The sequence below is a fragment of the Trachemys scripta genome, chromosome 2 (genome assembly GCF_013100865.1).
Source record: "Trachemys scripta elegans isolate TJP31775 chromosome 2, CAS_Tse_1.0, whole genome shotgun sequence".
Taxonomy (NCBI): domain Eukaryota; kingdom Metazoa; phylum Chordata; order Testudines; family Emydidae; genus Trachemys; species Trachemys scripta.
The window spans coordinates 97,423,939-97,436,839 of record NC_048299.1 but is presented as its reverse complement, the minus strand read 5'-3'; the positions used below and the strand labels follow the sequence as shown (position 1 = coordinate 97,436,839).

Here is a 12,901-nt window from a genome sequence, read left to right as displayed (position 1 = left end):
TAAGCAAGACTATTGTAAATGTGTTTATTAATGTTGCTTTATTTCCTAATTTTGTGTGGGTGGATAATTACTTATATAGTCCTCAGAGCTTCATAAGTGAATTATAGAAGTCTAAAAAATGTCTCTGCTATTATAGTATATGAATGAACAACTAAAGTATTCTGTGAATGAAAGGCAGACTAGTAGATTTGCTATAATTAGAAACGTTATTCTTGTGGCAACAGTTGGAAAGGACAATTAATTGTAATCCTTATGTTTATCTCAGAGGCTGCATAACCATTGTTAGCAAATTCAATAATGCACTCCTTTGTGTGAAAAGGCAACTTCTGGATTGTGTCAATAGCACTTTCTACTATAGCTATATTTTAATGCATCCAGGTATGTGCATTTCTTCTTTCCTATGGAACATTTTACAGCCCTGCAGTTTCTGAAACACCCAAGAAAATAGTGTCTTGGGCAACACTGGATCTGTATTTCTGTTGTAATCTACCTGGCTTGGCCTAATAAATTCTCTCCTTACATCACAATTTACTATTTCATTCTGTACAAGAATGTTTGAGATACTGTTTGTATGAAAATGCTTCTCAGAAGAAATTTGCATTGTACTGTTACATTTATCCATACTGAGATGAGAATTTGGCCCAGTAACACTAGTGTAAATCCAGAGTAACTCTACTGAAGTCAATATTTCCTCCAGATTTAGTACAGATGGATGGACAGTGTAGTGAAAATGCTGTTTCCTCAAAACTCCTGAACTATGTACTTCAAATCGTTAAAGATTTTGAGCTATATCATCTTGTCTGGAGCAAAAGTGGTCCAGTGGTTGTGGGTGGGAGGAAGGGGGAGTCACATATTTCTGCAGCTTAGAAGTAACAGAAAACATGAACTACCTTCCCTTCTTCGGGGATGAGAGGTTCATAAGCCCCTCCAACCATACTAAGCCAAGGATCTAGTCCCCAACCCTAGAGCTCTTGGAGCATCTGCAAAGAGGACCTGCCCCCTGTGTTGCTTCCCAGTCTCCTATAGTTCCCAGCAGCAGTGCTCCCACTGGCTTCCTCCCTGACAGCAACATTCCAAGGGGAGTAGAATATGGCAGCATTAAGTCCTGCTGGAATTTCCTTATGAAATTTCATTAATTTGCTAGGGAATAAAGCTGCATAGAATGACATCACCCTGTCCCCCTTCTATATCCCCTCAAAACCTAGAGATCCCAACAACTTAGTGTTCATGCAGAGAAGCAAACATGAGCTTAGGAACAGTGAAGGATGATGCTATTAGGCTCTTCTCATGCCTTCCAAATGTGCCATCTGCATTTGGCTTTGATTTGTGCTACTCCCATTGTCACTACATCTAAAGTGAAAGTGAGGATCTGGCCCTCTGAATTTAAAAATCATGACAGCCAAAAGCCGTTATTTTATGTTTGCCAGCTGTTTATGGAAATGAAAGCAGCATAGACCACTGTATGAGAGAGAGAGAGTATTATTTACCTACATTGTCAAGGAACAAAACTTAAGAAGGTTATAAATGAAACTTTTCACCACAGCCGCCCTAGTTAGAAAGGATAATATCACACAATGCAAAGACACACTGAAACATGTAGAGATTCATGATTGCAGTTAAATCTGATCAAAACAATCTGAAACCCACCATATCTAGATACTGGGCTATACCAGATATATACAGTAGTGTACTGTATTACAACTGTAATTGAGAAAGTCATATTGAGAAAAAATAAAATAAACAGTTGGAGCCAAATTTTGCACTTACATTGCGGGGGAAATATCTGCCCCAACCTTAACTATGCTGCTGTGACCAGCTCAAGCCTAAATTATAAAAATATAATTACACATACACTCTGTGTGATGCTCCTACCCAAATGATGACCACCTCTCTGTCTGCATTCTGCCCACAACTCCTCCTCCCTCCGCCATACCTGGGCTACTTCTAACATTCCAAGGCATCAGAGCTTGAGACAGGTTTTTTATATTGTTAGAAAGTCAGAAGCTTTCATTCTAATGGGACATTTGTTTCTAGTCCTGGGAGAGCTCAAGATATCCAACCTTTGAATGTATCATTACTATGTGTTAGAACACTATTTTAGTTTCTAAATTATATTAGTATAACATTTCCTTTCCTCTGAGGTCTCTACAGTTGTACTCATGGTTCTAAATGAGTTTACTATTCCAAGAAATGGGATATGAAAAACAAAAACCCAAAAAGAAATGTTTACATTCTCATCCAATCAGCGGACAAAACTGTAAACTCTTTGGGGCAATGACTTTTTTTTTTTTTTTTTAAATACAGCACCTAGCACAATGGGAGTTCTTGGTTCATGACTGGGGCACCTAAGTACTGCAATAATACAAATAAATAAATAAATAAATAAAAAATCTACATTATTTCACCAATCACAACTATCCAACCTAGCTTAAATAATGAATACTTGTAAAGAAATGCAAACAAACAACTCAGAGGATTTTTTTTAAGTGCAAAAGAATTTGATAAATATATGTTTGAAGAAATGTGAGGGAAGCACTGTCTGCTCACAGACATTCTGTAAGCAGAAGAAAAGTAGCTAAACTTATCTGACAAATTATTCATTGTTAATGATTTCCTCAGCTCTATGTGATTTTTGGCAGTTTCACTGATGCCCACTGGTTCTCAAACACAGCTGAGAAACTGACTAGTTTTGAAACTGCATTCTGTTGCTGCCTAATCCCTAAGCAGCAACAGAGGTACTAAAGATGCCCGTCTACAGACTTATGAAGCCAAAGCTATTAGTTTATAGAATCATAGACTTTACGGTCAGAAGGGACCATTATTATTGTCTAGTCGGACCTCCTGCACAACGTAGGCCACAGAATCTCGCTCACCCACTCCTGTATCTAACCCCTAAGCTATGTGTGAGCTACTGAAGTCCTCAAATCGTGGTTTAAAGACTTTAAGGCGCAGAGAATCCTCTAGCAAGTGACCCGTGCCCCACGCTGCAGAGGAAGGCGAAAAACCCTCTGCCAATCTGCCCTGGAGGAAAATTCCTTCCCAACCCCATATATGGCGATCAGCTAAACCCTGAGCATGTGGGCAAGACTCACCAGCCAAACACCCAGGAAAGAATTCTCTGTAGTAACTCAGATCCCTCCCCATCTAACATCCCATCACAGGACATTGGGCATATTTACTGCTAATAGTCAAAGATCAATTAATTGCCAAAATTAGGCTATCCCATCATACCATCCCCTCCATAAATTTATTAAGCTTATTCTTGAAGCCAGATGTGTCTTTTGCCCCCGCTGCTCCCCTTGGAAGGCTGTTCCAGAACTTCACTCCTGTGATGGTTAGAAACCTTCGTCTAATTTCAAGCCTAAACTTCCTGATGGCCAGTTTGTATCTATTTGTTCTTGTGTCCACATTGGTACTGAGCTTAAATAATATTCAGTTCACATGTGCAAAATCATCTTCACAACTGTAGCCCTTCATGTGATTTTTTTAAAATGCAACTCTCTGCTCTGCAGAAACAAATGGCACGCCATCTCCAACTCACCAACAACATACCTTGAAAAGTGGTGAATAGGTATATTGTAAATGAAGACTAAAATTCTACTTTAACTACAAAGACATCAGTGTCCTTCACCCTTCCACAAGTAAGTTTCCTTCAAATACAGGATGAAATTCAGCTGGCAGTTATGCATGGAGGCTGAACACACTACCAATATTGGCCCCAATCCTACAAATGCTTTGTAACTTTAGGCATGTGGAGAATCCCATGGATTTCAATGGGACTACTGATATGCAGAAGCATTTGCGAGACAAGGGACATACTTGGCACTTCTTGTACATAATGCTTTCCAATATTAACTACTGCATAAACGTGGAAAATGAAGCAAAGGAAGTAAGCAACTAGTCCAATGCAACAATATAAGACTGCATCAGATACCAGATTAGAATTTAGTAGCTCTTGACTTCCACTCCTTTTATTATACCACTAGACCTCACCTCTGTTTTGCAAAGGGAACAGGGGATCAACAGTCCTGTCAACGATGTGGTTAATTAACTGCCTTTTCCACGCTAGCAGAAAAATACGAACCATATAAAACACAAAATGTGGACAACTCTGTGTGATATTGTGGATTATTTTGCCAGTGGCCTGGGAAGTGCTACAATAACCTAATCAAACTGTAAATATTAAAGGGCATAAAAAGTGTTATTTCAACATTTTCTAAATCACCAGCCTCCCTCCGGCTGCTCTTTCCATAATTTACCAGTTCCCCTCTACTCATCCATTTTCCATGTTCGCCCTATTTGGTTACTGGCTTGACCCAATAAATTTTCAGCTTGAAATACATTTAAACATAAAATAGATTGAAGGGTACACTACAAAAATATTGCTCTGTCCATAGAGTTGAAAAGAAGAAATATTTATGGTCATTTAAAATGGCATCCATGTTTCTGCTTTGTTCTGTTAACTTGTGTTGCAATTCTTTGGTTTGCATACACAATTCTATATCAGCTACCACATGCCTACTACTTTACAAGACTCATCTACTGTACTTGCAGGTGGATATTATATAATAGGTATATGATATACCAATATATATGCTGTTAATGAGCAAGAGAACAAAATATTTAAAATGTTATACAAAGTTAATTTGTTTAACAGCAACTTAAGATATGAAGATGAGCCCACAGCACAGATAAGTAATTACAGTAACCCTTGCTTACCCCATCTGCCTTTAGTGTCTATAACGCCCACTCATTGCATCTCAACATAAATTAGACTAAGCTTTTGGGGCAGGGATTATATCTTTTTAACTGTTCTGTTAAGCACCTAGCACATGTTTGGGCACTGCATAAATGAATCAAACTATTGCAAATGTAATTAAATCTTCCTTTGTAGGTTCTACCTTTTCCAGATACTGCTTTATGGTTTTGCTCACAAAACACTGGGGGTGAGGGAGAAATAGTCAACATGCAATCATGACTCCCACTGCAGTCAATGAGAGTCATGTGGCTAAAATGCTATTGATTACATATACTATGTAGACCTTTATGACGATGTTGTAGCTAGATATACAAAAATAGTTGAAATCCTGCCCCCAATGAAGTCAGTAGGAGTTTTATTAACTTCAATGTCAGGATTTCACCCTAGCAATGCCCCTCTGCCATGTACATTGGCCAAACCGGACAGTCTCTATGCAAAAGAATAAATGGACAGAGGTCAAGAATTATAACATTCAAAAACCAGTCAGAGAACACTTCATCCTCCCTGGACACTCAACTACAGACTTAAAAGTCGCAATTCTTCAACAACAACAAAACTTCAAAAACAGACTCCAATGAGAAACGGCAGAACTGGAATTAATTTGCAAACTGGACACCATTAAATGAGACTTGAATAAAGACTGGGAGTGGATGGGTCATTACACAAACTAAAAACTATTTCCCCATGCTAATTTTTCCCCCTACCGTTACTCACACCTTCTTGTCAACTGTTGGAAATGGGCCATCCTGATTATCACTACAAAAGTTGTTTTTCTCCTGCTGCTAATAACCCACCTTAATTGATTAGTCTCGTTAGAGTTGGTATGGCAACCCCCATATCTTTTCATGTTCTCTCAATGTGTGTATACATATCTTCCTTCTGTATTTTTCACTCCATGCATCTGATGAAATGGGTTTTAGCCCACAAAAGCTTATGCCCAAATAAAGTTGTTAGTCTCTAAGGTGCCACAAGTACTCCTCGTTCTTTTTGCTGACACAGACTAACACGGCTACCACTCTGAAACCTGGCACCCTAGGTATGTTATACATAAGTAACATTCAATTCTTTATATTTTATTTTACTTCAATTATTCAGTTAACACTGGGGATTGGGATCCCCCATTAAGTCACAAACAGGTACAGAATGGACAGCTACAGTGCAATTTTCTTCATCTTACCCTGTCAATGTGCATTATCCCTGACTTGGAGGGAACACCTCGAGTGGTATAGAAGGCTATGTGAAATAAGCCAGGGAGTCCCCATAAACAACTCCCTGCATTACTAACCACAATCACATTTGATCTAAATATTCCTGAAGTTCACTTAAGGCTTGAACCTCTTGAAAAACTATTTTCACAACAAGCTGGTGTATTGGTTTTAATATGCAAAATTGTTCATAATTTTATATGAATGCAAATTTTATGCATATAGAAGAACCCATTTAGGGACTGATCCTGCACCACGGAAGTCCATGGGAGTTTGGCACTTCAGTGGGAGCAGGAGCAGGGCCTGATGGAGGTCTTGGATATAAAGAAACTCTGTTTATAATGGAATGAAAACCTTACGGCCAAAAGCTTTTCAAAAGTGGCCTCTGTATTTGGTCGCCTCCGTTTTTGCAAGACCAGCTTCAGACACGTTGAGCCTGATTTTGCTGACAACTCACTTCAGTGGAAGTTATGGGCACTGAACATTTCTGAAGATCTGAGCCAATGCATCTCAACTTGGGCTCCCAAAAACTGAGGCACCCAGGAGTCAGAGGCCATATTTGAAAAAGCTGACCTCAGTTGTTCTATTGCTTTGCATGTCTGGTTGCAGTAAATCTCTGTTTACAGGGTCCAGGCAAACCCTTTCATTCGGTTGCAGCTCTGCACAGCTCCACAAGCCTGGACAACGGACTGTGTCCTGCGTTCATACAGGCCAGCACGGAAGGGAGCACTGAGGGCAGGCTGAATAAAATCCTGTAACTAGAACACATCCCCTGCCTGAGATACAACTGCTATTGCAGCTCACGCATAGGAGCAGCTCCTGCAAAAGGGCTGTGCTGCCCCCAGGATGCCCACATAAGATTCAATTACTCTGGTATTATGCAGGCTTCAGAATTTCACCAGTTGTGAAAATACTGTGCGAAAAAACAAACAACTTCATCATAAGCAACACACATCTCTGTTAAATTCACAGACCGATTAATTTGCTCGACTTGGAGCAGGTTTCTGCCTAATATTCTCACCAAAGCATAATACCCGTGGGACTTTGTATAAATGACAAATTACTTTGTAAGGGGAAAAATGTACAAATGCTATTCCAGCCTCTAGCAGGATTTTTTAACATTGCCTGTTGATTAGCTGAGGGGAGATCAATAAGAGGACAAAAAGCTTATCAAAATGTTTATCGTCAAGCCCTGGGTAAGAGAATACCATAAACAGACGTGGTCGTGCAAGTTAGATCCTTTGTGTAATTCTGGTGGAACAGCAGGTGCCACTTGTAGCTGTAACCCAGCATCAGTGAATATCTGCCGCCATGTCATGGGGATTAGGATTGCCTGGGCTCCACTTGGGAGTAAAAGGTTCCTGACTTCTGGTACAAGAAGCAGTCTGTAACCCCATTCAAAGCAGAGTATTTTAGTGTTTTTCTTTTATCCTTTTGGATGTTTTCAATGAACACTCCCTGAATTTCATCAGCACTCTCTCTCATGGAAATTCTAAATCACGCACTTAAAAATAGACGCATCAGATTATCTGGGTAAATCATAAAGCTCAGCTTATCTCTCTCTTCCCCTTCAAAACATACAATTTATTTTGTCCACCAGCATCAAGCCAAGAGTAATCCTGTAGTCCCAGCAACCTCACTTCCTTGGCTATCTATTATATCCATATATGTGTGTCAGATTCTAGGTGAGGGTGTATGAATGCATGCCTTGGTGCATGTGACTATGTTTGTGTTACTGTGTCTGGAGGTGTATGTCTAAGTGTCACGACGCAGCCTGATATGACCAAGGAGAATAACATCAAAAATCAAAAGCAGTAAAGTAGCAAATAATCTAAACAAGGAATAAAGTATCACTAAATATTAATCTAAAATCCCTAAGACCCATTATTGTTCCTCTTAAGAGCAAACATAACTGACCCAGTACTAGAGAGAATAAATCAGTCTTTCCCAGTGGTTCAGATACACAACATAATAGAACCTAAACAGACAATCCTGACTCCTAGCCTCACCGCTTCAAACATGCGCATCTCCCTACTCTCCTCCCCCATTCCCAGTACAGCCCATCAGACCATGGGAGCTGGAGAAAGCCCTGCAGGGCTATAAATAGCCACTCCTGGGAGGGGGCACAGAGGATGGAGGAAGTGCAGCAGCACGTTCCCAAAAATGCTGCAGAGGGAGGCATCATCGGCTTAATTCTTGGGGGGGAGGGGGGGGAAGACTGTTAGGAAGTTCAATGACATACTAACTAATCTGCATGGGGAGGAGGAAATGGCTGGAATTGGGAAACTAAACTAGGAATGTCATGCACACTGGGAGAAGAAGGGGGTGGAATTTCCATTTCTGGCTTCCCACCCTCTTCCAAGGAGTTTCTCCAGCTCCCCTGAGCTCTGCTATTTGGGGTAGAGGGTTGGGGAGGGTCTCCTGGGGGTAGAGCCTGTGGAAAAAATAAGAATATCAATTCATGGCGATCTCACCAAACAAGTCTAGCTACCTATTCCAAGTCTGTAGTGAGTCAGATGGAATTTATTTATGTTCATTGACTGCACCTCCTGCATGAAGTGTCCCCATCAACGAAATACTGCTGCTGCTTTTTATTATTACTATTAGACAAAGTCAGAAAGCTTTTCCTTGCCTTTTCACCCAGCAGCCAAATATTCCTCCCTTAACTCTGACCCCACCTCTGCCCTACATCCCCACTCCAAACTTTGTGATGTTGGGAACCAGCAGGCAGACGGCGACATGCCTTCTCTAAGCACACACGTCCCAACACAGATTATTGAGCATCCAGTGTTTCCCACGAGCCGCTACACAGACCTGATACCCCGATATACTATTAACACACCAGCCATAGCTAGGCACACTCCATGCGTCCAATACGCACCACACAGGCACCGTATGTCTAGCTCACACACTCACTTCCCCAATACAGACACCTCCCCAATACAACTACAGACACACTGCAACACGAACTCATACACACACACACACACACACACACACACTCTTCCCCAATGCATAAACATACAAACACACACCCCGCATGTCCCACAATGCACACACCGTCCCTGCATCCCAGGTCCAATACACACACTCCAACACACACAAACTAAACTCCCCACACTCTGGACCCCCTAACCCTCTCCCCCAACACACACACACACACACACCCACCCGCCGGCTGCTCCCCTCCTTTCCCTGGGACTTACCGTCCTCCAGAGCCGCTGCCTCTTGGCACTGACCGAGGTGGCGGTGACGATGAGGTGGGAGACCGCCACCACCAGCCCGAAGACGATGGCTAGCAGGGTCCGCACGGGCAGCAGCGAGTAGGAGACGAAGGTGACCAGCATGAGCTGCCACATGCCCTGCTCGGGGGCGCTGGGGGGCTCCAGGCCGTAGGCGCCCAGCGAGAAGGGGCAGCAGAGGAAGGAGAAGGTGAAGCTGAAGAGCAGGGTGAGCTTGACGATCTGCTGCAGCTGGGTGACCTGCAGGTACTTGACGTTGGTGACGATGAAGAGGGAGAGGAAGATGATGCAGTGCACCGGGTGCGAGCCCTTGGAGATGGTCAGGCTGGGGCCGGAGAGCAGCTCCACCAGGGCCAGGCTGGCGGTCAGCACGATGAGCACGGCCAGCGCCTTGAGGGTGGAGGTCTGCTCCAGCTTCAGGTTGTAGCTCTGGAAGAGGGACTCCAGCTCCTTGCAGTCGAACTCGTCCTCGCAGGCGATGGCATCCAGCAGCAGCAGCGGAGGGGATCCCCCCAGCCCGGCGCCCGCCGCGGCCGGGGGGGAGCAGCAGCAGTGACAGCACTTCTTCCTCTTGGTCTTGACTTTCTGAAACGGTATTTCCTCCATGTCAGTGCCATTCATAAACCCCGGGGAAGGAATGCTCCTTCTGGCGTCCCCTGCTGCTGCTGCTGCTCCTCTGCCTCTCTGCTCATAGAGAGAGAGAGAGAGTGGGGCTGCGAGCTGGAGCAGCAGCAGCCGCCAACTAGGAGCCGGCAACCCCCAGCTGCAAAGCCTCCTAGGAGCCGGCAACCAGAGCCAATCTACTAGCAACCAGAAGCAGCCCTAGGGAGGGATCCAGCCACCCCCAGATGCAACCTGGTAGCCAGAGATCGCTGGGATGGCTGCAGGACAGAGTCAAAATCTCAGTTGTGTTATTATTCCAGCCTCTCCCTCCCCCCTCTTTCTGGAGCTCCAGGGATGATAATCTCCTAATGACACCAAAACACCAGCCAAAGGTTTGAAATCAAGCAAGGAAAGGGGGGGAGGGAGTAATCAACAGGCAGAACTGGCTTCAGAGAGCCTGGTTAGAGAAGCGGGAGCTGGGGGGATACTGTTTCCTAGGGAGTAGGCGACGTTAAAAACAAGAAGGGGGCCTGGACTAAGCAGAGGAAAAGAGAGAGGTGGGGGGAGGAGAGAGAGGGAAGGAGACACAGACAGGGAAAGAGGGTGATCCCCTTCCTACGTCCAAGAGCATTTCACTGGGGCTCGGGAATGATATGCGCCTGCGCACTGATTGCTTGAGAAGCCAGACACGTCTCCCCAATCGGAGCAGATTGACAAGAAGAAAACACAGATCTGACAACAGGACCACGTTTGAGTCTGCTTTGCAGCCCCCCTCCCCCGCCCGCCTGCTGCCGCCTCCCTCCAGCCATCGGAACACACACATCCAGCCATCGCTTGCCCAGAGTCAGCCGTGCTTTGCTTCACTTCGTGCTTTGATCAGGCTCCGCATTTGTTTTACGTCCCTGCAAACGCAATAGTGTGTGGACCCGCCAGCGGCAGAGGAGGAGAAGTCTAGCCTTCTTGGTACAAGTATAGTAATAATACGAGCCACGAGAAAGATAAAAACTTTACAACTACAGCCTAGTTAGTCTGCAGACATTCTGTCTGATGTGGGAGAAATATAACCCATTACAGTAGGATGCGAAATAGCATCATTTGATTTTAATGGGATATGTAAAAGAAAGATTGCAAGTTTTTGAGTAAAATGTAGAGCTCACTTAATACTTGTCTCTGCCACTGCTAGTCAATTATACATTAAATCAGTCCTTAAATCACGAAGAGTTTTACTTTCTTGTGCACCGTTACATATTCTGCGCCAAATTCTGTCCCTGTTTATATTTATGCAATCCTATTGACTTCACAAGCTGTCATTTAGTGCAGAAGTTAGTCTCAGATCTGTATTTAAATTGAAAAAAGTGATATTATGCAAGTGCATGTTTCCGAAATAATTTATATACATGGGGTGCGCCTACTCCCTAGGAAACATTTTTAATCAGTAGCTGTCAATCTCACCACACACACAATTTCCGTAGATAATCAAAATGTATAGATAGGCAAAGTAAGAAAAATGGTTTTGAATTAAGCTTGTTACAAATAAATTAGCAGATGAATTGTAAAAACAGGTATACTTTGTTGATTTAAGGATATTGACTTTGTATATGTTGACATGTGATGTTGACAATTGGGTTTTAAATGTTTATAAAACTAACTTTTTGAATGGCAACATCTCCTGTCATTAAATAATTGTCTGAATTTCTGCTCTTAATTTCCCACATCTGTGAAAATTTAAAATCAATAACCATCTAAAAATGCTTACAAATAAATAGACATTATAAAAAAATAATCTACCAAGCATATAGATATAGATATAAAAATGTTGTGTGTGTGTCCTGCTTCAAAATGTGTGAAGATATTAAAAGAAGTGAAAGGCAACAAAGAACATAGAAAATTATCTTAAAATCTCAAACAACATTTCTGTCAGCACTTCGGACTTTTTCAGGGAATAAATCAGGTCAGTAGCCTGGGGGGCAGATATTCTTATTATAGGAGTTATTTTCCATTTGACATAGGAGTATATTATGCTTCAGCAAGATTTTTTTTAAACTTTCAGTGTTAACACTACACTACTACACAGTAATACTGCCATGTTATCTCAAATTTTAAACTTCTGTAACCCTTTTACTCAAGTTTGAGGCTATTGACCTGATTCAAAGCTCATGAAGTCCAGGGGAAATACTCCGATCCTCTTCAATGGGCTTTGGATCAGACTTTAAAATGCTTTCCTAATTAGTTTCATATAAAGAGCCAGAACAACAATATAAACTACATGCGGATGATATTGTTTTTTGTCTGAAAGACCATAGGATTGCTTTAATGATCTTGTGGGTACATTTAAGTCTTGATGGCCTAATCTCTCTCTCATTGATGTCACTTAAATCTTGATCGTCAACTTCAGTGGATGACCCCTAAGTCTGATGGTTTGCATTGCTTTCTTGGTATTTACATTGTTTTTCAGGATGCTATATATAATTTCTGAAAGGTAAAAATTGCTTTTAAAAGTCTCTGATAAATGTTCTAATGTAGTGTCAAACATAACAGAAAAGAGCAAAACACAAACAAGGTTATCTGTTATATTCCTGTAATCAATGTTATTTAAAAAACGTCAAGAGTCCAAGTAGCTTTGACAGGTTGGCTGTTTTGTTTAAAAACCTTGGATTTTACCCAAAGTCCTTGATGATCTGAGTTTTAAAGCATGAAAAATAAAATTTATGATATCATGACTACTCTTTGTGTGGTCTACATTTGAGAAAATAGCTACAGTGTTCAAACATTAAACAGATATAACACTGTTTATAAATACTTTGCAACTTGCTTTTCCTGAAGAAAAAAAAAACAGCTGAATTTGGATAACTTCTCTTCACTGCAAAGTGCATCTTTCAAAGATTGAACTATAAAGGTGGTGCTGCAAGTCCCGAGGTAATAAAAGATATGCCTAAATTCTATTAACAAGAGTAGTGGTATAAATCAAAAACTTGCTTTAAATTAGTTTGTTAAAACCTGAAAAGCTGTTTTATTTCTTTTACTGTTATAGTTGTATATGGTACCAAAGAGTTAAATCTCTCTTCTACAGAAAGGATAGCTAATTGGTACTC

The 12,901-nt window shown here is 41.8% G+C and overlaps 1 protein-coding gene across 1 annotated transcript in view; it reads right to left on the bottom strand.

The window, feature by feature from the left end:
- ADCY1 (adenylate cyclase 1) overlaps positions 1-9,908 on the bottom strand; it is a 229,307-nt gene extending 219,399 nt beyond the window's left edge. The window contains exon 1 of the mRNA XM_034761297.1: positions 9,171-9,908. Coding sequence (XP_034617188.1) covers positions 9,171-9,827 — 657 coding nt within the window. The 5' untranslated portion in view covers positions 9,828-9,908. The remainder of the gene's footprint in view (positions 1-9,170) is intronic.
- Positions 9,909-12,901: the final 2,993 nt, after the last annotated feature.